This window comes from Alexandromys fortis, unplaced genomic scaffold, assembly GCF_014885135.2.
Source record: "Alexandromys fortis isolate MF-2015 unplaced genomic scaffold, M_Fortis_MF-2015_v1.1 scaffold_7, whole genome shotgun sequence".
Classification (NCBI taxonomy): Eukaryota; Metazoa; Chordata; class Mammalia; order Rodentia; family Cricetidae; genus Alexandromys; species Alexandromys fortis.
In genome coordinates, this window is record NW_026067920.1 from 13,774,573 (window position 1) to 13,801,295 (window position 26,723).

General features: G+C 44.7%; 1 protein-coding gene across 2 annotated transcripts in view; it reads right to left on the minus strand.

Moving 5' to 3' along the window:
* Grb10 (growth factor receptor bound protein 10) overlaps positions 1 to 26,723 on the minus strand; it is a 120,700-nt gene that overhangs the window by 5,360 nt on the left and 88,617 nt on the right. For both annotated transcript variants that reach the window (XM_050141116.1, XM_050141115.1), the window contains exons 6-15: positions 18,809 to 18,965; positions 14,103 to 14,218; positions 13,314 to 13,382; positions 12,870 to 13,007; positions 12,147 to 12,257; positions 11,423 to 11,521; positions 2,316 to 2,393; positions 1,615 to 1,731; positions 837 to 903; positions 563 to 650 (exon numbers count right to left, since the gene is read on the minus strand). In XM_050141116.1, the coding sequence (XP_049997073.1) occupies positions 563 to 650; positions 837 to 903; positions 1,615 to 1,731; positions 2,316 to 2,393; positions 11,423 to 11,521; positions 12,147 to 12,257; positions 12,870 to 13,007; positions 13,314 to 13,382; positions 14,103 to 14,218; positions 18,809 to 18,965 (1,040 nt within the window). The remainder of the gene's footprint in view (positions 1 to 562; positions 651 to 836; positions 904 to 1,614; positions 1,732 to 2,315; positions 2,394 to 11,422; positions 11,522 to 12,146; positions 12,258 to 12,869; positions 13,008 to 13,313; positions 13,383 to 14,102; positions 14,219 to 18,808; positions 18,966 to 26,723) is intronic.

Consider the following 26,723-nt stretch of genomic DNA (forward strand, 5'->3'; position numbering starts at 1 on the left):
AGCTAGAGTTTGCACCCTGTGGTCCAAAGTCTCTTGCTGGCCCTGGTTACCCTGTGACAGCTATGACATGAGTGCTTGTAGGTCACCTGCTACAACCATGCTTCCAGTCACTCTGGTCAATGGCTGCCACCATCCGCTATACACACATGAGTGAAGCCAACCTCTGTTGCCCTGCCCAGCTTTGTAGAGATAACCTACTTGAGCAGTCACAACTGCAGAAGCAAGCCTCTTGAGGTCTAAGTCATAACAACCTTAGTAAAAGCCAGTTTTATAAAGTGTATAAATAAAAAGGTGTTGGTGATTTCTTTCTTTCTTTTTTCTTTTTCTTTCTTTCTTTTTTTTTTTTTACTATTTGTTTACTGCCTTAGAAAGAAAAAAAAATAACTAGCCTTGTCCTTTTCTATTTGAGGGGTAAAGGGCACATCTGGATACATCCAGGACAGGAGAGTTCAGAGTCATCTCTGCCCTTAACTTGGCAAGGCCAGCATACTCTGAGTTGGCTTCTGCAGGGAACTGTGAGCACTCAAAAAGTCGTAGCTTCGATCAGTGGGAGTTTCCTTACCCATCCACGAGACCTTGTTGCTTGATGATCCTGTGGGACTCCTCACGGGAGATACGTCCATGAAACCAATGCTGAGTTCTGTGAATCACTGTGGGGAAGATGGAGGCAGACAGAGGGTAAGACCTGGCTTCCCTGCAGACAGACCCCAAGAGCCAGCCAACTCCAGTCAACCTGGATCTCAGCTCTAGCAGCACTGTGCAGAGCTCAGAGAGGTTGAGAGAGCAGGGCTCTTCTTTGCCTTTCCATCCAATACAAAGTGATTAGCAGTGCTTACCCGAATTCAGGGTAGAAGGATGAAGGGGGCTTTGGCTGCTTAGAATATTCATCCTTGTGCTTCGCTTCTGCAAAAGAGATGCCTACTTTAGCAAAGATAAGAGACTGATGTACCAAGTCATCCACTGCCCAGGACGGGATGATTGAGCAGTGTCCCCACACTCAGACTCTGATGGTACCACCTGACTATGGAGAATGAAGAGTTTCTTGGCCAAAATGGTAAAGCATATGCATTTTGGTTATGTCTAGCCAACCGTGCAGTGAGGCATCAACGTGTTTCTTACTCTGACTACCTATGATGTAAATCCTGGAAAGTCAGCAGAGCAGCACAGGCTACTGCGTTGACAACCCTGGCAGTTGTCAGAGCACTGTTCTCCAGGGTTCCTGTGCTGAAGACTTTTGCCCTTTTCCTACACTATGGCTGCAGGACCGGGAATGTCTCCGAAGCAGAGTCCTGGGCAGGTGTTCTGCACATGGTCTTTAAATTTCAGGGAAACCTGAGCTGGGAGATAATCTTCCCATCTGCAGATTCAGCACCGGAGCTTAGTGTGAGAACTGTTCCCTGTGGAGCCCTCCACAAACAGCCACTAGTAATTCATCAGCAGGAGCTGCTCAGGACAGAGTGGTGTGGAAGGCCAACAGCAGGGAGAGCTCCCGGGGCAGCCACTTCCTGCACTTACTCCCATAACTCCCTCTCACCAGGACCAGAAGAGCCCTTCTGGCAAAACCTGGGTGTTTGTGTGTAACCAGTTTCACCCAGACTGGGGCTAGTGCCTTACCCGCCAGGCATGGCCCTCTTCCAGGGCAGCGCTCTGAGCTTCAGCCGGATTATCGATCACTCTTCCAGTCTGTCCAGAAAAATCCATTGCCACCAGAGAATTCTCAGAAACGCTGCGCTGTAAGACAAAGGCCACAGATACTAAGATACAAAGAAATCAGCCAGGGCAGCATGCTGGAGACCACCCCATGAAACAATCATAAAGACACTGGGAAGGGAGCTACAGAGTTCCCTGTTTCAGGCGGAAAACTCAGTGATTTAAGTGGGACCAGGCTAAAAATGGCAAAAATGGCTTTGGGATTGGTTTAAAAAGATGGGAAGGAAGGGAGGTTGGTTGATCTGTCCCCAGCTCCTCACTGTAGACCATGTTTGGGGCAGTAGTTCAGGGAAGCAAACACTAGACTCTTCTATGACATGGCTTGCTTTCACTCGCTCCTGGGAATAGGTACCAGAGGACCTTTAAGATCACATTGGTAATATAGAGCATGTCTGTACTTTTAGAGAGTAGGAGTGGTTATACTCTTAATATCCTCACAAGAGAATGACTTCAGCATCTATGCGTCCCATGACTTAAAGGAACAAAAGCCAATAGGTAATATGGCTCCCTGAGAGCCGGAAGTGGCTGTTGATGTTTTCGCAACAGGTTAGGTGTGCTACAATGAGGTTCCCATAGCTCTTGACTGTCGAAAGTCCTCTACTTACCACAGGGGTGTTGAAAGGAGAGAGCAAAGCCTTCCTCTGCTGAGGGATGCGATAGTTTTGGTACAGGAGCATTCCATACTGAAGAGGAAAGACTAGTGTCAGTACCAGCACCCGAGAGCCCCCACAGCCCCAGCCCACAGCAAACCCCACAGCTGGGAGGGCAGTGTTGATACACAAGAGCCGACTACTCTCTGCCAAAGGCCCCCCATGAGCCTAACACATTGAAGACGGCGTGCTTCTCTTCTGTTCTGCCTCAGAACTTGTGTCCTGGAAGAGAGGGGGCGCTGACTGGTCTGGGACTGTTGGAGTGGGAAACAAACAGGGCGGCAACACATATCATGGTACCAAGGTCAAGAATCATTACCTTTCCTGATTTCTGCATGAGTCAAGTACTATATACTAAGTGGTCCACTTCATTGACTACTCCCCATTTTTATGATCTATACACTATCATTAGCCTCACTTTACTGATAATGGAACTGAGACACAAAGAAATGAAGCAAGTGATCCAAGGCCACGAGAAAGCAAGAACTCACGACTTAAGTGCCCATAGCCAGTTCTAATGCCAGTCTCCAGAAGACAGAGGTCTCACAAGCTTTGGACAGCCCAAACAATACTCCCAAACTATTGATTCAAAACACCAAACTGGAAAGTTGAGAGAGAGAGCACCAGGAAAAAGAAGGAACTTTTGGAAGTGGTCACATCATCTTCTTGTCCTTGTTTCACGGGAGACAAACCCTCTTGCAGCTCTTGCTCCTATAGTAAACACTCCTTCCTAAAGCACAAACATGTATCACAAGACAAAACTATTTCCCATGAGTGTAAGTGTACTCCTGTGAGAGGAGAAGACAGGGAAGACAAATCAGGACAAAGGTTTGAAGTTAAAAACCACCAAGAATTTCCCCATATTGTTGAGAAGACACCAAGCTATAGAGTCAAGAATACATAAACCAGATGCACCATGAGAAAACTGCTAAAGACAAAAACAAAAACAGAGACAAGGAGAAAACATCAGTACCAAAACAGATAACTGACATTTTTATATAAATGATGAACTCCAAAGGACAGCGGAATGGTGAAAACGAAGAAGTAACTGCTACTAATGAGCTGTTCTTTCAATAAGAGAGGTAAGACTAAGAGTTTCTTCGGTCCGCACTGCAAGGATTGCTAAGAGCTGAGTTCTTTTAGTCCCACAGAGAAGAATGCATGTTTGGGGAAAAATTATAGTGCAACTAAGCAGATGATTAAAATAAAAACTGGGTATATAAATCCCAGCAGCAGTGCACTTGAGGGGTTTAATATACAGAGAATGGTTATTCACAACAAGGACATTTCAGACGGCTGGTGGGGGGAAGGGAGAAAGCTCTTGTGTCAGCCTGACTGGTGAAAGGACTAAATTACACGGCTTTAGTAAGTCAAAAAGATGCATGTTGTGGCGCTGTGGTAGCCACTGGAAAACAGAAAATCAATGGATGAGAAACAGGCATACAGGTAAAACATAAATGGAAATAGTTAATGTAAAAGAAAAGCTATACAAACACTAATCAGATCAACTGTGGCAGCAACGCTGACCTTAGACGAGTAAGACCTTAGGGCAGAGCAGCATCCCTGGAAACAATAAACTGTGTTTCACCATGACACAGACTGAGAAACCTGTCAGATGTAAACAACGTAAACTTCTGAGCACCTCGTAATGCATCCACTTAAACTCAGTCATAAACGCACGGTTTGTATATAGTCCTTCCTGTCAGGGGGATTGGTTCTGGATGGAACACACTACAAATAACAAAATAGCTAGTATTTGCACAGAACCTATGTACCTCTTCCCACGGACTGCACTACAGTCTAGTGCCTTCTATCACTCTCTACCTCATCTTTTGAGGTGGAGCCTCTCTCACTGACCCTGGAGCTCGTTGTTTGGGCTAGAGTAGCTAGCAAGCAAGCCCCTGGGAACGGCCTGTCTCCCCCACTCCCTGGCACTGTTGTTATATGCATACCACCTGCTCAGCTCTTTATGTGTGTGCTGGGGCAGTGAAACTCAGGTTCTTAGACTAGCACAGCTAAAACTTTACATACTGAGCCACCTCCCCAGTTCTAAAATATAATTTTATTAAAGAGCATTTCTCACCTATTTTGGCTGGTTCTGAGAATGTGGAGCCTGTGGCTAGGCAAAGCCGACTGTATACATACAAGTACATGCTTGTGTGTGGTCTCTGTGTGTATGTACATGTGTGGGGTGCTGTCTTCCTTAATCATGTTTTGAGACAGGGTTTCCCATGGACCAATCAGTAGCCCCAGGAATCTTCCTTTTTCTTTCCCTAGCATTGGGGTTACAGAAGCGTACTGCTTCATCTGGCTGTTGCTGGTGATGAGGAATTGAATTCAGGTCCTTATATTTTCATGGCAAGGACTTTACAACTGAGCCATCTTGCTAGTCAAGCAAATACGGGTTTCTGTGTCTGTATAGATAATGGAGAGCTGAAAATAAGGGGTTAAGCTTGCATCAGCTTCTGAGAGATGACCTTTTAGTCATTAGAATGGCCTGTCTAATATAAGTGCTTGACTGGTGGGGCCATGGGCCAGACCACAAAGCTTATGTTGAATGTGATTCATGCTGGGGCTGGGGCCATGCTAGGGACTAAGGCCAGCCACATAAGTGATAGGTCTATATGGCCAACAATGCATGGAAATTGGGGTCTACAGTAAGGCTCGAGTGAGCTTCCCCAGTCAGTAATGCTCTGAGTGTGTTATCATACATTTTTGTTAGCAGATGCAAGTACGGTGTACCTGACTCCTCTCTTCTGGATTACTTTCAAGCCATTCACTCATATCTACTCCTTTCACTGTAACATTCTGGATACGAGCTTTGCTGAATTTGTAGCCCTAGTTCATTAAGGATGGGGAGGGATTTACTGAGGGTCTTCCGAACTTGCCTACATGTCACTCCCCATAACACACAGTGACACACCTAGTAAATCTAAAATCTACAGTGTTCTAAAATCAAATCTTTTGAGTAACAATATAGTGTCTCAAGTAGAAATCCAACGTTTAATTTTGTGTGATAGATCACAGTTAAAACCTAGGCAAGCATATAAAATTACATCAGGCTGTGTATAAAATATATGCATGAAACAAATGCATTTCATGTTTAGACATAGGTCCTATCCCAGGTCATCTCATCATGTCTATGTAAATATTCCTGTGTCACAAAATCCACAGTACTTCTTGTCCCAAGTATTTCTGAGAAGGGTCATTTAATCTGGAATGACCCAAATTTGGGAATATGTTATCCTTATATATATGTATTTTCCCTTTTAGTACCTTTGATCTTTATTTGGCTCAACTTGAGTGCCTTTTCAGCATATCTTCAAGGAGACACTAGGATCAGTGACTTTAAGATTTTACTCCTTTTATTTCCTTATTAAAAACATGCATTTAGCATTAAAATTTTGCTTCTCTTAGCCAGACAGTGGTGAAGTTCACCTTCAATTCCAGCACTTAGGAGACAGAAGCAGCTAGATTTCTGTGAGTACAAGGCTAGCCTGGTCTATAGAACTAGTTCCAGGACAGCAAGGGCTGTTACACAGAGAAACCCTGTCTCGAAAAACCAAAAATTTGCTTCGGAAGTTCTACGTAATTGTAACTTGTAGAACTTTGATAATTACTCATGTGACATATCTTTTCATTTTCTTTTATATGCTATCCTTGATCTATGAATTATTTTAAATAGATCATCTCTGTAAGTAGGTATTATGCATAAAATTATACTTTATTTGCATGGTATTTTATGATTTTTATCTCGGTTACTAAGGAAGTACACTGTTTTCATATTTACTGTTTGTAGTTAAAAGACTATAAATTTACATTGTCTCTACTTAAAAATACAAAGACCTACAGGGTCGTACTTGCATTCACACAAAGTCTTGAAATTGTTAAGCCATTAGCCATTTATGTACCAGCTGTCTATAGAGTTACTTTCTTTCATTTCCTTTTTTATTTTAGTTGACTGGGCTTTAAAGATACGTGTATAGTCCAATTAATGGTATTTCCTTTGTAATTCCTTCTATTGCTTCAGAAGCAAAAGAAAGTATGACCTAACAATGTTTCCTGCTTCACTGCAGTGTAGACTCTCACTTCCTATTCACATCAAATTAAAAGTGACTCTCCTCCACAGTAAAGGATTAAGGTAACAGTGGACTGTTTTGTTTCTTTGTATAGAGAGACAACAGCCATGCCTCCACATTCAGAACTTGCCATGGAGAAACGTCCTTCTGGGCTGAGGCGATGCCTCAGTGAGTAAAGGTGCTTGTCCCTAAGCCTGAATTTGGTCCCCAGAACCCACACGGTGGAAGGAGAGAACCACCGATTCCCCCAAGTTGTCCTCTGACCTCCACACACATGCCCACACACATTCCCCTAAAGAAACTAATTAATAAATTAACATAATAAAGAACCATAAGCATCAATAAAGTTCACAGGAGTTTAACATTACAAATGGGGTTGAGTTTGGGGATCTAATGAAAGGAATCCATTTGCTTTGTGAACCCATTGTGTATTGACAGATTCCCTTTATTACCTAGTTTTCATTCTGGCCATTAACCCTAGAAGACCCAACATGTTGAATAAAAGGACAGATTTCTCTCTAGTAATGTAGTGAGATGTGTAGGTTCTCAAGTGAGGTGGTAGGCAAGTTTATTGCTTTATGCAAAGATAACAAAAAGGTTTAGAGTTGTGGTTGAAGAACGCTTCAAAAACTACAGCGCAACTCCAGGAATACAAGAAAACTTAAAAGAGGTGTTTTGTTTTTGTGTTTTGTTTTTTAACAGGGAGGGAGCTGTAATCACATGGGAGCACACCCTATTTAGCATAGATGTTAATGAAAAGGAATCTGTTGAGTCCAACTAGGCTCAGTCTTCCTGGGGTCCTGTAATTTGATGAATTTGATGGCCCATGCCCCTGGATCAGAAGTGGCATAGGCCATTATAGGCTTGAGCATCTAACTGGCAAAGTGAGACAGTACTCTTATCCTTTCTTCTGGCCATGGGAACCCAGGCTGTGGTTACTCCCTCTGCCAAATTCTAACAGGCCAAGGGTAGGAGTAAGTCTTTGCTGTTACAAGCTACTAAGACTGGGGGGAATGCCTGCCATCTATAATATTCTAATAAACTACATTTAAATGAAAATCAGGCCTTTTTTCCCCCTGTTTGTCATATTGGGGAGTTACAGATTTTGCTGTGAAATGGGGAAGAATTCTGCTATGAAAATCTTTTGAGAACCACTTGATTTTATTTTTTTAGGGAAAGAATGCAAGGAAAAGCCTAAATCCAGAATGTTTACATTCCATATATGACAAAGAAATAAATTTGGGGCAGGTGGGGGGAAAAAAGCCCCAATTGCCTAAGATTTATCAAATTAGATAACTAACGTCGACACACAAAAATTGACCCAAAGCTTCCATTTGGTCTCAAAAATATTTTTTAAAACAAAGGGTATTTTAACATCATTAATCATAACCATAGGTAAAAACCACAATCTGAGACTGAAGGACTACAAATGGATCCACTCTCACTATGAACACAACTGGCTTCAGATCAGACCTGTCCCACTGGTCTTGTGTGCTGCATTTTTGCCATGAGCAGAAGCTGTCTCCTCCCAGTAACCAAGGACTCCTGTGTGGGACCCTAGGTCTAAGTCTCGGCATCTAAAGGAGAACCTGGGAGGGAGTATTTGCACAAGGGACATCTGGAGAGGAAAGGCTGAGAGCATTGGGACACCCCAGTCCTTTTGTGATTCCTGGTGTTATGCCCTCCCTGGCATGCCTAGGCTCCACGAGGCGAGGCTTCTCTGACCTCGTTCCACCGAGTGCCATCTTTTGCTCTGTATGCCCCTCTCACTGCTGCGATGACTTTGCTTCCTTTATTTAGCTGCTACACAGTGCTGCAGTGAATTTCTTCTTTGTTTCCAATGTGCTAGTCCTACTGTCAAAGTACTTTAGCAGAGGAGGCTCCTTGTGCCTCTTGGTGGTCTGCTGTCTTGCTGAACATGAACCTAATTGCCTTTTCAGGGTGGGGCAATTTAAAACCAAAGCAACCACAATGACAGGCTCTTGTGCTGACACAGCAAGACATTTTGTGGAGGGAATTTTTACGTCAGTTTAAGGAGCTTTTCTAAAAGGAGGGAGAACAGGAGAAGTAGGTAACTGTTACAACTTTCTAACACTCTGGCACAGTCCTGTGTCCAAGAAACGACTCAATGAGGTGGCAGAAAAGGACGCGGAGCACAACCCGACTCCATGATCTGCACTGTCCGCTAAGTAGATCGAATGCTGAGCACAGCAATGCCTTTAGCAATTAGGTTTTCTTCCTTTTTCAAAGGAAAGCATATCTATGAAAGCACTTACAGATATAAGATCACCCTTGGTTAACTTTAAATAACAAAGTTTTCCTTCTTGAAGCCACAAGATCACAACGTGATATAAATTACTGTCTCAACACTGCTGGCGCCGAGTCCATGTCCACTAATCAGAAATGGTAACAAGACAGGGCTAGGGAGGGTGGGAGGTGACTTCGCATGATGATTTAGGATTCCAGGGTCTCTATGTTCACCATGTGATAAAACAAGGAAACCTCCGTGTTGAATTCATTTTTCCAGATGGAAAAATAAAGCCTATGCCTAGCAAGCAAGAGTGTCTGAGAGGATGAAGCTCAAGGGCCTGTTCTTGCATTACAGACCAAGACCTTAACACTAATCCTGAGAAGATACAGTCTGACATTTTGTTATCTGTGCTACAGCAAGTCTGTAATCTTTAGCTCAAAGTCCCCAATTGGTGGCTTTTCCCAACAGTCCAAGGGAGACTCTGGCATCACCAGGACACATGGAGGCCATAAGGAAGCATGGCCTCAAGAAAAGAGAGAGAGTGCACATGGGTGCCAATCCCCGTTCAGGCAGGAGGATCAGCCAGGTCCTGCTTAAGTTACAGAGAAACCCTAAGCCCAGCCTGGGCGATCTACTGAGTGAGACTCTGCCTAAAAATGTGTACAAAGAGGCCCGAGGATAGACCTCACTGGTAGGGTGCTTGTCTACCAAAAGAGACAGACAGGTAGGAGGAATGGACAGAGGCAAACCCACACACAGAGTCAGAAGCACAAGTGGTAAGCTGGCATTTTCAAGAGCCTTTATTATATCCTGAGGGCCTAGAAGTCCCTGTCCTCAATTAGCGTTTGGGATCATGGGTCCCATCTCGCTTTCTACAGCCTGCTGCTTACATCCAAGAAGAACCTTGGGGGAAGTTATTAGGTATAAGACATAGGTGAGGTTCTCGGTTTCCTATGGCTTGGAACTTCCTGTTCTGAAGGCAGTATGAGGCTGTACTGTCATGACCTGCCCAACCTTGTCTTCCAATTTTAACTAAGACAACTTCTATCAGGAGAATATATGGAGAGAAGAAACAGTTTGGGGTATGGTAGGCAACAATCACACAGCTGTCCACATCCTATGGTCTGCTTAGGAATGACAATGAGTTATGATAGAAGCAGAAAAAAATTCTACTATAACCTCATCGGAGACTGGCTACTCCTAAGTATGGCACTGCCTCCTGCAAGAAGTGCCCTTCAAGATGTATCCCGAGACCTTTGGAATCTGTGGATCACTGGATCAAATGATACCTGCAAGTAGCTGGGGCACTAGAACTCAATGCAGAATCAAATCTATCCGAAATACCAGGGAGGCTGAGACAGAAAGATATTTTGAGTTTGAGGCCAGCATGGGCCACATACAAACCCTGTATCAAAACAACAAACCAAACCAAAACAAAACAGGAAGTGGACATGCAACTGCCCAGGACTCTCGGGGAGGGCAGCAAAGCACAGTACTTAGGAAATGAGCTCAGGAGCCAGAATGCTGCTCTCAACCTGGCTCTGCCACACCCCAGCGGCCATCCCTCCAGCCTCAGGGTTGTTACCTGTGAATGAGACAATCATGACACAAAGCGCTGTGAGGAGAATAAGAGGTTGGGCACAGAGGCACGGACGTTCAGAACAGGCTAATGGTGTCATGTTAGCATCACCATGGTGTCAGAGCTCCTGATTTGCACTCAGTGGGTGCTGTCCCAGTCACTTCTGCCTGGGATTAGCTATGTCACAGTACCTTAGAACTTTAGCCTACTGATTGGATTATGTATCACCAGCTTAATAAAATACATTGTTTTATAGTGTACAATACCATTTTTCTATTTCTTTTGTTGCCTTCTTTAAAAAGATACATATTTTCAGGTAAAAAAAAAAAAAACAAAAAACAAAAACCCAGACCTACAGAGAAATACAAAGGTTCGTCTCTAGCATCTGTCCCTACTTGCATAGTGGGGTTATCTCTCAGCAACCTTTCTTTTTTCTGTACCAAAGAGTCAAAAACATATTTTGACTTTGCCTCTTTCTCCTACCCAGAAATGGAGGACATCCTAATATTGATATACACTTGGTTTTTAATTAGTAGTTTTTCTAAAGGAGAGACCATTCATTATTAATTTTTCTTTTTAAAAAGAAAGGGTCTCTGTATAAAGTCTAAGCTGTCCTCAAACTCAACAATCTTCCTGCCTCCACTTCCAATTGCTGGTATTCTAGGCATGTGCACCACACCTAAAAATCTCATTATTTTAACATATAAAAAGTATTCCTTTCATGGCTGGCTTACATTCCGTTACTTTGATGATAGCTTACATTCCGTTACTTTGATGATAGACTTTACATTGGCTTAGAACTGAGGACTGTCTACTGTGGGTATTTTTTTTTTAATTCTGGATGCTCAGAGGACATTTGGAAACATCTAGAGGCATTCTTGGCTGCCTCCACTGATTGGGGGCATCTTGTGGGCAGAGATCTATAATGCACAGGGCTCCCCTTTTAGCTAACAAAGAATACATTTCCACAAACACTTGACAGTGCTCAGTTAGGAAACCTGGCTCTGAGATCTTAAGGAGAAGAATGTACAGCTACACTTGATACGTCAATTCTGACTTAATGGTAGGAACAACATAGCGTTTTTGTGCCAGGATGGACCCACATCCAGTTGTTCTGTGTGAGATGCAGCCACTGCAGCCTCGGGTCACATACCTTGAGGAGTCTGAAGGCTGTCATCCAGCAAGTACGGATCTGCTCATCCTCAGCACAGAGCAGACGCAGCTCCTTCATCTCAATTTTTGCTTTGTTTGGCTAGAGAAGAAATGAAAACCCCACCAGTGCAAAAGTGAGCAAATACACACCCAGTGTAGTGAGTGATAAATCAACACCGCCACAATCTCACCAAGAGGAAAAGAACAAGGCTTGGCCAAGGAGCGTGTGTGTGTTATGCACAATGGCGTGTGAGGATTTATTACGAATGCATGTTTGTGCCTATGGACATGAGTACATGTCCACATCTGTGTGTTTTGACTACACCCCCCCACACACATACCCATGTGCAGTGCTCCCATATACACACACAGAGGGCCGTCAGTATTGTGGTCAGTCCTCACGACCAGACACCCACACAGACAGTGTCAGTTCATTTGGTGGCTACAGATAATCAGGTGTAGGTCAGGAGTTGCCTCTCTTAACAAGCCATTGCTTCTCCTTACCTACGACCAGGTAAAAGCTGCAGCCAGGAGGCCAACAGCTACCTGGCCTTAAGTTACCAAGTCCACTGAGTACTTCCTAGAGCATGGACTACTCAAAAACCACCCAATCCTAAGCACACAGTAAAGCCAGTGTAAAAACTGCGTCAGCCACCAGATAGTGGGCAGAAGAATCCTCTGCATGGCTCCCAGCCCCAGCCTAAGGGCAGCATCCCGTGGAGTACCTTGATGCACATCCCATGGTCATTGGGTGCATTGTACTGCTTCTTTCCAGCAATCAGGTAGAAGATGCTGCTTTCCTCCAGGTCAGCCAGCAGCTGCAGGTGTCTGGGTTCCTGCAAACAGCAGTCAAGCCATTTTAAAAATGCTAAAAGCTCATTTTAAAGTCTGCGGTCACTTTGCAACTCTCATCTTTCCATTGGTCATACACATGAAAACTTAAATGACAGCATGTAATCCTAACAATAACAGAAGCTAAAAATGTCAGCTACATGTTGTAACGGATTCATTTTATTTTATGTGAACTATGTAGTTTTTAAATTTGCTCCAGCAGAGACAAAACCATATTTTGCTCCTGAATACAGGACAACAACAATTCAGCATCTATCCTACAGCCAGCCTGGAAACCGAGTTCAAAATTAAGAAAACCAAATATATCCCTGCACTGACTGAATCAGCCAGGAGGGTCTAGGCTCAACCCAGTAGGGATCCATGCCTGGGCATCCCAGAGGTGCAGGGCTGATGGGATGAAGGAGCTGTGGTGTGTGCTGCCATTCAGTTTCCGACAGACCACATTACTGATCTCTTTGTGTATAGCCATATATAAACTGCTCATTAGTAAGTTATCACTAGCATGAAAGAGGTTCGGGTGCATTTAAAAAAATTAAGCCCAAGTTCACAGTAAGCATAGCCAGAACAGGACGAAATGAAATATTTTAATACTTTACCTTTGAAGTCCCTTTGGTGGAGTAATAGAGGCCAGATCTGCGCAGGCACACATACAGTTTCTTCCAAGACTTTCTTCCAAGCTCCTTCACCTGCAGGAACCCTTGAATCTCAGGGCAGCTGCTGGAGTTCAGAAAATTCTATGGAGGAACAAATTTTTAAAATTAAGAAATATACACACAAAATAATGAAAGCAGTTATATCATTATATATAGCTGACATTTCACGAATACTTTGGGGTGGGGTGTTAGGCAAAATTTTCTTCCTTCAAACTTCTTGAAATCTCAGCAAAATTAGTATTGAAACAGAGATAAGCAAATGGCTCTCACAAGGGGGTGGACATAATGTTATAAGTTTCCTTAGAAGATGCAGGATTTCAATAATCCGTTCCTTATTTCAAATTTGCAACAAGTCTATTTCAGTAAGAAGTCAGTTTTGCTTAGTACCTGCAGAAGCTGGGCCTGACTGCCATTGGACTGCTGGCACCAAGTGACCATCTGATCCGGGAAGAAGTTCTGAGAGAGAGGGGAGAAAACAAGCTTATTATAGACAGCACACCTGCCAATGTTAAAAATTTTTCAGGTATGATCACAATCATTTGTATGTTAAACAACAGCCCTTCTCATTCTTTTATCAAAGCCTGCACAACACCAGTACCAAAAGAAAATCACAACCACAAAATAAATAACAACAAAGTGACTGCAGTTGTACAAAAAGCTTACTGGGCTGAATTACCCAGAAACCATTACTTTTCTTTCTTTTCACTAAACCAGTGGAATTATCACAGTCGCAAGTGGATAGTGATCTCCCTGAGCTGACTGTCAGTCTGCCTGGTGACTCAGGAAAAAACCAAAGGCTCAGATGTCACGAAATATACTTTGCTACTATGTCACATGACTGCCCCCTCACCCAAAAAAAGAAACGGGGGAAAAAAAAACCTAACAAAACACCAAGGAGTTGATGCCAATCACTGATTGCTGTTCACTCCAACATACAATCAAGAGAGTATCTGGTATTTGCAATGATTAATGATAGTTCTTCTGCTGAATATTGGATCAATATGTTCCAGTGTGACCATCTCTACTCTCTGAGGAAGGAGACAGTCTCCTTCACCAGTCTTAATGACTTCTAGTTATGATGGCCTTGTACGTGAGGCCTCTTTCACTAAGTAGCTTTCTATTCAACCCAAGTACAAATTCCAAGAGCCACAACGTTAACCCCAAAAGGAGACTTACCACTGGGTTCTTAAAGAACTCGTACTTTGCATAATTCTTTCTGAATAAGAATTTGCTTTCACTTGGCATGGTACTCTCCACTTGGACCACAATCTCATGGTCCTCCAGGCACCTCTCTGTGGGGAGAAACATCACACGTGAGCTGAGACAGAAACTTCAGGGCAATTTTACAAGGCCGAAACCTGTTCTTTAAGCACTGAGAATGAAGAGTATGTCAGGAATGACACTAAATTTAAGCCTCTTTTTACCATGCTGACGGATATCTAAAAGAGGTCTTAAAATCCAATAAAATGCAAAATTCAGGTTAGTACTGGCAAGTATATATTTCTTTTGCACTTGGAATCAACACAACATTAATGAGAGGGTCACAAATGATTTTCCCCCCATGCTACAAAATTTCAACTCTTGCAGCAAATTAACTAACACAACCTGGAAAACACCCAAAAGCAAAGGAAAGACAAAGATTGCAAGAGGCAGGGTGTTAAGACCAGGGCAACTGTGGACAGGACACCATAAGCACTGAGATGTACAGAGCACTCGTCTTTCACACCTAGCCGGTAGCACTGGCTCTACCACGGAATGTGTGCATCGGCTGGATTTGTGTGAAGGCAAAGAAAAGAACGTTCTCCACACAGATCACTTGCTGCGCATGGAGTCCAGGTGCGTGCACACACGTGCACACATACCTCTTAGCACATCTTATGTAAGGGTTTGGAAAGGATGGTTAGTCCCCTCTCTGAACCTCTTCTTATGTGGAGCACGGGCGAGTGAACTCAGCCTGCTCCCCGCTTATAGGAATAACATGTTCAGAGAAGCTGTGGAATGGAGATCACAGCTCCTCCCACAGAGCTCCTGGAAAGCCATAATGGAGGTGGTAGTGACAGAGAGCTAACTACATCAGACAATGGAATAAACTGTATCAGTAAATCCACCCCAGGCTTAGTGTGTGACCTGATGTCAGCCAGGCATACACAGATTAAGTGAACACAGGGGTTGTATCTTAAATCCCCAACACCTCTCATGCTGCCAGAGCTGAGTCTCAGCTGGGAAGGAAGGGAGACGCTTAGGAAAAGGCACTTTAAGTTAAAAAGTCTCGGAATTGGGAGAAAGAATTTCTGTCCAAAGAGGAGAACTGTGGCCATGTGCATTTCTCTGTGAGGACCCCTCTGTTACAAAGAGCACATTCTGGGCTGATGCATCTTTGGCCTTCATTTTTATACTCTAAGAAGGGGACATTTTGGTAGAAACATATTTAAAACCAGAATTTGTCCCCATGGCAATACAAAGCTCACAGCACATGAAAAGCCATGCTTGCTGCAAACCTAGAATAGTTTCCATTTACCTCTATCTGGGAGAATTCTCCCTGTAGCACACGAACGCTTATGTTTACACAAGGGTTATATTTCCTCAAGACATATGCGAACAACCACACACAACTTAGGCATTGACTAAAAACTGTGATGCATGGTTTGAAAAAACAGTCAGGCTTAAGTTCATTCATTTTAAACAGACTTTCTTCGTCTAAAAACAGATCAGTGAATTCCATTAGGAGTTTTACTCAGAGAAAATATTCTAAACAAACTTAAAAACAAAACTCAACAACCCCATAACCTGTGGGTGGTTGTTTTACAGAATAAATTACTTTTCCATTTAAAATACAGAGTAAAAAGGGAGGTAGCAGCCGCCTAAGTAAGGATGCAGTGGCTCGCTCTAAATCAAAAAGTGTGGTGCTTTCCAAAGAGCTCTGAGGAACACAAAGGACCCTGTGGGGGAGCTTCCCAGCTAAGACCAACGCTGTGGTCTCTACAGCTCTGACCCCCAACAGAAGCTCTCTGGGAGAACTCCTGGGCAAGCTGCACACATCCTGCACGTACACAGAGGGGAGGGCCTGATGCCCGGGGAAGGAGCAGGGGAAACTGGGCCCCACTGTGGTTTCAGGTAACCAGTGACTACTGAGCTGGCCTATGCAGCCCTAAATGATCACGCTCCCCTCCCCCGACAGTCTGGTGACCCCCAGAGGGGCCTCATTGTGACTCTTCATGCAAACCAGCTGCAGTGTCAACTCCTGCTTCCTTCCGCAGTAAGCTGGGGAGCAGTGGAGAAGCCCTGCTAAACCCTTCCTCGGGCTGCCGTAGAAGGCCTCTAGGCACAGCTGTGGCCTACAACATGTTACCATCAAGGGCCTGCCTGTGAACTTCCTGCTGTTCCAGGGGTTCTGAGTAAAACTGGACCAATACTTTTCTTTAGGATATTTCTAAACTACTCTGTGTTCAAGCGGAGGAAGTGGAGACTCCTCAAAGGCCATTTGCTGTTTTTCAAATATCTGCAATGATATTCAGCATCTGTATCAATACCTCACTCTGACAGAAAGGCTTGAGCATCAGACAACTCAAAGAGAAAATTGTACCTCTTTGCTTTTAAAGCACATAGCTACTTAGAGCCTCGGCAGAAACTCGGCCAGCCCAGATGGCATGGAGAGAGCGTGCAGACCAGAGCACAGCACAAGGCTCTCAGTACAGCCTTTCATTTGGCTCAGCCCCTCCCACCTGGTAGAAAGTCTCAGGCCTCCTGCTTGACTGCTGGGAATCATGGCACCAGGCGAGGAAGGGTGCCCAAGCCTCCTTGACGCCAAGTCAGTCAGCAGCTTTCTTTCTATCTGTATATTTTAACGGGGAAAAGATATCACGCGGCGTTTTCAAATGAATGGCCAGGGAGCTATGGAAGGAACACCAAGCCAGGGTAGGCTCCTTCTGGTCACTGAGGACCAAAAGGCACTCTTTAGGTGTCCATGTCCAAGGCACTGCCATACCTGACTCGAACAAACACAAAGCTCCCTATCCCTGGACTCTTCCTGCTCAATGCTTGCAACATGTCAGGGCCTGAATGTGAGAGCCCTGGAACCAAAAGACCCCACGCTGCAATTCCATGCTCAAGTGCAGGGGATGAAGCGCCAAAATACTGTTTTGCACATTTAAAAGTGTATTTTGTAAAATTTCTTTAAAAAGTACTCTGTTTGTTTGCTATGTGTGTGGGATGGCTATGTTCTATCGCTGCATTGTCTCTGTGGGAAACTTTCCTGGAGGAAGGGGAGAGTCTAGAGATTCGCAGCTCATACACTTGAACAGATGGGACTTCTCCATCTACCCTATGCTAGCACACTTGCTGGCCTTAATCACTGACTGTCCCCACACACCAAGGCTAAAGAATTTCCAGCAGGGAGGCCTTATAGGAAGTGCTGTTCATCAGGAGTTTCCAGTATTTCAGCTGCTAAGATCAGCACGGTAGCACTGTTTGGAAAAACCTTAATCTGAGAACACACATAAACCAAAAATATCAGAATGCTATCCGCTAGCCTCATGCCCCCAATCGTAACAGTTTTGTGTTGTAATCTGTTTTAGAATCTGCCTGAAGGACTTGCACTTACAGTTTCCCTTTTGTGTGTCCTCCTCCCTAATAAGAAGACTCAATATAGAATTGCCTAAGAGAGTCGTTTCCACGGAGACAGCGATACCCAGGAATGTGGGGCAGGGTGGTTCCACACTGAGCAGAGGTGAGGCCCCACTCTTTAGGCCAGGACCCAAAAAACACACCCTAGAGCAACATCCATTACAAAGAGCCTCCCACAAGTCTGTGGTTCACTCATCCACAGCAGGGCAGGTTAACGCTGGGACATGAACAGGGCTTTCTGAGAAGAACCACAGAGCACTGCATCTTTCCACCGGTGGGACCCTGACAAGAGACTGCTGTGGGGCTGTGGCAGAAATAGGATTTCCTTTTAAAGAGCTACAAAGCTGTGTTTTGTTGTTGTTGTTTTTTTTTAAAATTAAATGGTAGGTTTGAATAAAACAACACACACACACTTCTCACGGAGAGAAATGCGAGAACTGGGAAGGCAGAAATGGAGCCTGTGTTGGGGTTGTTCACCTAAAGATGGTGAATCTAAAAAACTTTAAAAACTCACAGAATCCTCCCTAAAATCCAGCCCATTCGGTAAACGTGCTTCACTTGGTCCCTAACAAGGGAAGGAGCTGGTGTGGAAAAGAAACCTTTAAACAAAAGTCTGCGATGAATCAACCGAACAAAAATAAATAAATAAATTTAAAAAAATGTATAAAACTATAAGATGCACCTCAGCAAGTTCTGGAAATAGTACATGTTTTCAAATATTTAATGATGGTATAATATGCGCTCTTGTTCTGTAGGCAAGATACAGATATATACATGCCTGTGTGCAGTGCAAGCGTTGCCTCAGAAAGCTGCCAAGCAAGCACTGTGAGAGCCCTTTATAATGTATCTGCCTCCCCGTGGCTACCCCAGGGAACCATGGCTCCCTTCTGTCTATGAACAGGCTGAGCTGTTCTGAGATGGGGAGATGTAACCCAGTTGGCCGATGGGCTCCAAGCACCCCTAGGTTCTGGAAGAAGAACTAAGTCCTAGAGAATCTATCACCTATGCTGAGCCTTCGGGAAGTTACTGCTTTGAGCACCCAAGGTGAGATTCTCAGATTATCAGAGGGTGAGGACTGGGAAGGAGGGAGAGTGAAATTGAGGAGAAAGCAAGGGCAGGAAGGAATGCCGAGCGGCTTACTACCACCTCCCATGTGGCAGGAGATGGTGACACATTTACATCTGGCTGTGGGCATGGCCATTTGATTACACACTGAGGTCCCCAGGTGCTGTTCCCAAGCCGGGCGACCCGTCCCCTACCTAATCCCAGTTGGGGGTGGTGCTCCACCAGAGTCCAGCTGTTGTCATCCACACAGTGACTCTTGTAAACCAGCAACTGGCACAGGTCCCTGGCTGTCATGTCTGTGAGAATCTCCACCACTTTGCTTGTCCCATCTTCACTAAAGACTTTGACATCCTGCAACACACAAAAGGGACAAGCACAGATGAAACAACTTTGCATTTACAAGAAAAAAAAAAGACAAGATAAAACACAAGTAAAAACATTAGTGTTTCAACACACAGACAAGTGGTCTCTCAGGCTCCACAGATGTAGGTCAAGGGCTATGGGGCTCCCTTCCCTCTCTTTGGAAGGACAGGGAATCTCATAGGCATAGACAACACTCAGCCAAGCCACCAGCCTGGCTTAGAGAATCACAGAACTCACTCAAACACTATAGTGGTTCCAGGTTGGACAGTTTACACTTGTACAAATGCAACAAATGCCTGAGATGACCCTCCTCCTCCCCTAAACTGTGATGACCCCTTTCTCTCTATTCCCAGAGTCCAAAGGGCCTGCAGCTCTTTTTCTCTCGACATCCTTCCTAGTTCCTGAGGCCCAGGAGGAAGTTGAGATAAACAGATAGACCGATGGAAAGGGGTACAGAAGAATACAGTCATGAAATTGTTTGGCTCTTCTCCTAAAATACTGAAAACAAGCTACAGTTTCCAGGTCCTATTCAGATCTACGGACACCAAGTAGTTCCTAGGGAAAAAAAAAAAGCATAGCGGAAATTTTAGAGATTAAAAATGGTCCCTGCTCCATTGACAGGGATGCAGTCTTTAAGGGATGTATTTAAACAAACAAAAACAACCACCACAACAAAACCCTCCACAACAAAGCTCTACCAAGACTCTTACCTTGATAGCATGGGAACAGCAGTTGGAGGGACAAGGTGGCAGTTTAAACTGCGAATGACTACTGCCTGGTAGTTTGTTCCTGGTGTTTCCCTACCTTCCCTGGGAGGTCAGGCTCATGGTCCAGCAAGGGCTTTGCCCTGATCAAGGCTGCTCCTGTCCGCCTGCCTGCCATCTTACTTGTCCCCGAGGTAGGAATCCAAGCACTCCAACAGCCCAGTTGTGCCTTCCCCGGACTGATGTAGCCACCCCATGGGTCCTAAGGCTGACGACTATGGCGACAGCATCATCAGCACACAACAAGGGCAGCGAAACAACAGACCACCGGGCTAGAGCACGTGCATCTTCTGGGTTCAGAACAAACTCTCCCTAATCTTTGTCCCCAACTCCTGCCATCAGCGGCAACTTCAGTGCTGAGTCTGCCATAGATAATCTGTTTCTGGTTAGCCCTGTTCTCTGCCCCTTCTCCAGTTCACGTGCTTAGAAGGATGGCTCTATGGAGGGGAGTCGATGGCAGCACTGGGGAGGGGACTGTGGCCCCAGGGCTAGGAGCTACACCCACTTCACGGAGCAGAGAAGGGTCCTACTAGTGAAGGACAAAGTAGCCCTGAGGCTGGGGAGAAAGAGGTCCTATTCCTCTGGCTTGGAACTCCCAGATGGGGGTGGGGATGCTTCAGGGGTGTCAGGCAGGACACTTCTCTACGTGAGACAAGCTGGGGGAACCCAGAGGGCCTCTCTATTCCTGCCGCTCCCTGACTCAGAAAAATACCAGGATTTGCTTTCAAACCCACTTTCACTTTTAAAGAAAAATACCCCTCCCTCTTCTGGAATTTCTGTCTCACTCAGTGAAAGTTTGCCTCTCCCAGCAAAGCAGAAGCCTACACAGGGCTCACATGACTGACTCAGTCTAGGAACTAACACTTAATTCAAATCAAGAAAATATGTCTGTGGTCTCTAGGCAGGAACATTCTTTCTAAAATGCTTTAACATAAAAGAAACAGAAATTTGGAAAGTAGAAATGCATTTGATATTCTGGTTTGCAGTGTGCAGGGCCTCCTGAATCTGTGAAGCTTTCCACTCCCCGGATCAGCCTCCTAATGCTCTTCCTTTCCTAAGCTTCGAAACATTTATGTGGTTACAGCAAACACTGTCTCCTCCAGGAAAGTTATGTGGCGGTGAAGTATGTGTTTCATGTCTCCCCAAGTCCACTCGCCACTCTTCCTGCCCAGATCAGCCGTGGCTCCACGTTTCAAAGTCTGTTTTGAGCCCACTGCATTTTTCTTTAAACTCCCTTTTTCCCCTCAGATGCTCCACAGCCCGCGGGCCTCCCCCCCCCCCCCCATCTATATATAGTCTGGGCAGTACAAGCTAACACGTACTCTGTCACAGGTTTATCTCCACGTCTTTGAGATTCCCACAAAAAGCTGGGTTGGCAGGACAGGGCAGTACGTGATGGGCAAAAAAAAAAAAAAAAAAAAGGCTGAGACTTTCTCCCCTCCCCCTGAACCCCAAAGCCTGTGAAAGAGAACAGACAGAAAAGCACACACCTCCCGTTATAGACTCTAACTGACACACCATTCTTTGGCTATTTCCCCAAACTCCACAGGGCCTGCTGCCCGCAAGCCAAACAACCTCCAAGACAGAACTCTGGAAAAACCATTACACATACCAGCAGTGTTGATCTGGGTAAATGTTGGAAACTACAGAAGGGACGTTTTGTAGCGAATATATAAGGCACAAAGCGAATGCTGTGTGCGGCTCCAACCTCCTTCCACAGGATCTTTCAAAGGAGGGTTCTAGATGGAGCATTTTGTGCCACACTGTCATCTGCCCCCTTAGCAGACCTCTGAGCTGTGCTGGCGCTCATTAAGGAATCAAGTAAGGGTTGTATATTTCATAGGTCTGTGCAAGAACTTGGGCCAAGAGCTCCTGGGAGCAGGAGCAGCCTGGGCCTCTGAGGCATACTGAATGCTCTCATTTCTTAACCAGGGTGAACACAGAAGGTTCTCTCAAGGAGATCAAGGTTCTGGGCCCCCAGCAACTCACATTTCAGCAGCAGGGTAGGAGCCATAGCTCTGGCAGTTATTTTCCATGGGCAAACTGTCCAGGGCACGCGGGAATCTGTGCAGAACTAGGAGGCAAGGAAGCTGGAGACCCACAGTTCTACCCTGACACAGCCAGCTATCTGCCCAAGATTTATTTTCTGTATCTGAACCACGGGGCACTCTTTTGTCAATGAGTGGAATACACAAAGTCTGATGCTCCATGTATGCAACTTTGGCACTGGCAAAAAGTTTTGGTATGGCAGTTGGGACTGGCTCTAGGTGGTAACTCTAACTCTGGAGTCAGAGGGAGCCACAAATCCTTTCCTGATTTACTCAACTTTTCTGAGTCTCAGTTTCTCCATCTGTGAAGTGGGAACCCGTGAGGGACAGCAGCATCCCAGTTTGGATATGAAACTGGCTCCTCAGATGTCTCTTTGAAAATCTTACAGTCATCTTTATCCATAGACCCACAATGAGTAGGTTGGGCCAGCTGAAAGCCTGGAGGCAACTTAGTAGACAGATGGGGAGGGCTCTAAATGCCTGTTCCCCAGCATTCTTAGTTCTTAGAAAGCAGACCTCAACTGGTTAAGATGCAATGGAAAAGTATCACAAAGAAAACGACCAAATAGTTAATTGCTTTAAAAATAAATAGTATGAAAGAGAACAGGCACAATTACGTCAACAACATGAAACTCTCTTTTAGAGAAGGATGGGGGAGGGATTGCTTTTTTGCTGGATTGGCCCACTACACACTCTGCTGTAAGGGTCCTGATGAGGTAATAAAACGTTCCATTGTTCCCAGACTTTCTGTTGTCATTTCCTATACATTCACCATATAGAGGAAGGAACAAAGGCTCCTTTCTTTGCAGAAAAAAGGGAAGGTGTTTAAGAACAAGAGGTGCTGAGGCACATCTGCTCCGTGGCCCCAAGCTACAGTCTGGGATGCCTGGCTTTTTGTCTTCGTGGTCCCCAGCAGGTGGACAGTACGGGGTCTTTGGGCTGCCCTGCTCCCAGCCTTGGCACACACTCTCACCACAGCTTCCTGTACTAGTCAGACCTTGCTGCTGCTGCTGGCTGGGGACTAAGGAATCTTGTTACTGAATTCAAAAGATCTTCTGACTTTGGCAGTGAAACTGTGCCAGAGGCTCACCTTATAAAAATAGAAAACAGGACACTCGAAGCTCTGTGCCTCCCTGGCCCCCCTCACCAGCTGTCTGCAGTGCGAGATTTCCCCATGTAGACGGCCTGGTCCCTGGGGTGTGCAGGCTGATGGCCCAGCATCACTAAGGTCCGCTCTTCCCAGACGCGGCACAGTAACTGCGACAGTGGTGGGTGTCTGAAAGCAGAAGCTCTGGGACCCTGAGCTGTCCTCATTCTTCATCTCCATCTAAATAACTCCTTAGATCAAAAAACCTTGTAGGGTTGTAAGAGAATTGTTGCTACTCTAGAGACCTCACTTCTGGAGAGGCTGGCTGCAATCAGAGGACCAGAAGAAGCATGTGCAGTGACTTTTATTCTGAAACTGCAGGATCTAGATGGGCAAAGGCAGAAAAGTCATGCTAAGACAGCAGGAGGAGAGCTAGCCTCAAGGCAGACATTAAATCAGTCTCCTCAGAATAATGTCTGGAGGCAGCAGGGCTTCCCCAGTGACAAGAATAGTCAATCCCAGGGAAAGGGTTTGGACTCAGGGCTCTCTGACCTAGCTGGTCGTTTCTTCCTTTACCAACCAGCTGCCTCTCAGAGCACCTCGTATCCTTCCTGCTACAGAAGCTCCAATATTTTTGAGTTGAGACGTCCTTAATACCCACAAATAGAGGAATAGAAGGGAGCTTGATGCCTAGGAGTTTTAGGGTAAATAAGATGTGCTAAATTAATTTTAGGAAAATGGAATGTAATTCCACGGAGTCTTCCTGAGCTTTGTTCTAAGGTATAGATAGCACGGTTTTGTCTCTAAGGGCTGATCCCGAAGTGCAGGACTCAACGCCACGATCACGACTCCCTAACCATAACAACGGATGACCCTGCTCAGCAACCAACTTAACTCTACTTTGGAAAGTCTGTGATTCACAGAATCTTATCAGACTCACTTTTCAGTAAGATTTATAGATATTTTAAGTCCTTGAGAACTCCTTACAAATCAAACCGTTCTATCGCTAAAAATAGTTCTCAAACTTGACGGGCCTCTGCAGTCGTGGCTCACACTTCTCTACAGGGAAGGGCCTCTCACCAGCCAGGGCTGCCCCTGCACCAGTTCTACTTCAACAGAAAGGCCTTTACTTACTGCGTATGCACGTTTGACTCACCTGAGACGCATAAAGCCTGCTATTTTGACAAAACCAACTTTCATAAACTGGCACCCTGTCATATCAAGTAAAACTGAAAACAGCTTAGGAAAAATTTACTAGTGAATCAAAGAGGAGTGAAAAGACAAGGCCTCCTTGCTCTCAGTCAAGGGATTCTGTTCAAGGCCCCCGGAGCTGCTTGGAACAAAGGATAGTACTATAAGCTACATGTGTTTTTCTATAACTGTGAGCCTATGATGAAGTTTAGTTACAGACATGGCTGAAATTAACAGCTTAAAATAACAAACAATACAGCTTCATAATAAAACAAAACAATTCTGAAGATGCACTGTGGTAAAAGTTATTCGAACAAGGCACTGCTATCAAAATACTTGATTTACTCTTACCTTTTCAGTTAAAGAAAGTATTTTACAGCTTCTCTTTGTCCTTCCAGAGTGGCCATCATCACTAATATTGGGCTTTAGAGCTCTTAAGTCTCAAAGGCTGCTTGAACTCAAGCATCGTGATACCACAACATACAGTTACATGTAAGAATATGTACATAGGAACCTATCTATACAATACCAATATGTACACACATATATAAATACATTTCTATAAAGATGATGGATAAGGGCGCATACATAGGTCAGCTTTATATAGAAATGACGTGATTCTCGTATCAAACTGGAAAAATACAGTAAGGAACAAAGGGGAAACAAACTGCTAATCACTGACAGTTCGCAGACTCACTGGGACAGCATTCTTCTGCACAGATATTTATAAATAGAAACCCTGACAGAATTGTAATCATACTGCACACACACTTTTAAGCTGGGCTGTGTAGCTTCGCGTTACATCATAAACGCCTCGCCATGTCATCAAAAGAAGCGGAATTCTCCCACGCTGCCCGCACCCCCCCCCTCGGCTTTTCATTCTTATTATAGAATTCTTTAAGATTATCTTCAAATATATATCTTAGTGCATATGTTTATTTTCTTAAGATGAATTGCTAGATACCAAGCCTTGTTAAAATATCTTTCTACTAGGTTTAAACATTTCCCAAGAACTTAGTCTGCCAGACATTTCGGGCAAAATGCTCAAGTTGTTGAGGAACAAGTAAAATTGTGGACAAATCCATCTGTCATCTCCAGATTTTCAGTTTTCCCAATTTCCTGGGTAGATAGTTCCCCTGGTGCCAACTCCTTACACCCACAACAGTAGAAACTGTGGGACAGCATAGCCTTTCAGTCCATATGTCCAAGATCTGTTCCTAGGCACTGCTACCTGCTGCATGTGTCAACCCCTCCGACTGGGTGTTCCAGGCAGTAAAACAGGATGGTCCTACAGGCTCAAGTGCCACACAGGGCAGTGAATGAAAGTAGCTAACAAAGAGTTTGCCCTCAGCAAATGATTCCTGACAGAGTCAGCTGAGTGCCAACAGGCCACCATATACCGAGAGACAACACAGTGCATTCATGGATGCCACACCCTCGCAGACCACGGTGTTTCCAGTACTAAAATTCTGGCAACCCAAGCAAAACTTGTCATTGAGGACACCATTGACAACTTCTGGCTTGCTGGGCAGATGTGTTTGTAGGACAAGCAAGTAAGAAATTCAAACCAAGAAATAGCAGCATGTGTGCTAAGTCCTTTAAACCAAGGGATAAAGGTTCTGTTGAACAGAACCTCAGAAAGGGACGAGGACCTGAAACCACCGGTGTATCTCTTAGCCCTTTCTTCCAACTGCTTGGTGTTCTCAGAGTCAAAGAGCTTTCCAGGACAGATATGAAAGCAAATGACACTGCCTTGAACCTCTTGGTTTGTCCCTCTGTTCCAGTCAGGCTCAGTAAACATCTTCTAGGGTTTCTTGAAACTACAGAAACAACTAATCAACATGATGGATTGGTCCTCTGCCTTCACATCCTGGGCCACTGTCGCCCCAGAGTCCCAGGGATGTGAGGCCAGTGGTAGGAATTTAAAACCAGACTGCAACAAATCACAGACCCAGGCCAGGGGCCAGTCCCACCAAACCACATGCCTTCACATTTCATTCCAAGGGACAGACTGTATTTGACACTATTTATAAAATGACTTTTATATATATGTGCATATACTCATAAACCGTAAATCATTTAGCCCAGCAATGACACTATTAGGAATCTATTCCCCCCATCTATTAAGTGACCAAAGACATATGTAAAAGATGGTCACTTCAACTTTGTTTATTACAGTAATAAGGATGGAATTACACACAGTGAAAATGCTCATCAGAGGGGTAGTCAGTTAAAAATGAGTCCTGATACCTCTGTGTGACACAACACACCGAAATGCCTATCAACTCTACGAACACCATATGTGGATGCTGTCCACACTGCTCACCTCTGGAAATGAGACTGCATTTAGGAGAGACTAGTCTCATCTTTAACAATTGTGATGAAATACCCACAAAAGTAACTTAGGGGAGTAAGGGTTTATGTCAGCTCACAGTTCCAGATTACGGTGCAGAGGCAGGAGCTTGAGGCAGCTGGTCACACTACATCCAGAATCAGGAACAGAGAGCAAAGATAAATGTGACTTAGTGCCTAAGCACACAGTAAAGATAAGATAATCCCCCAGAGGTCTATCTCCTAGGCAATTCTAGGGTTTGTCAGGCTGAGAAGTAACACTAGCCATTACAGCCATAACCATACCGCCCCCCCCCCCTTGAAG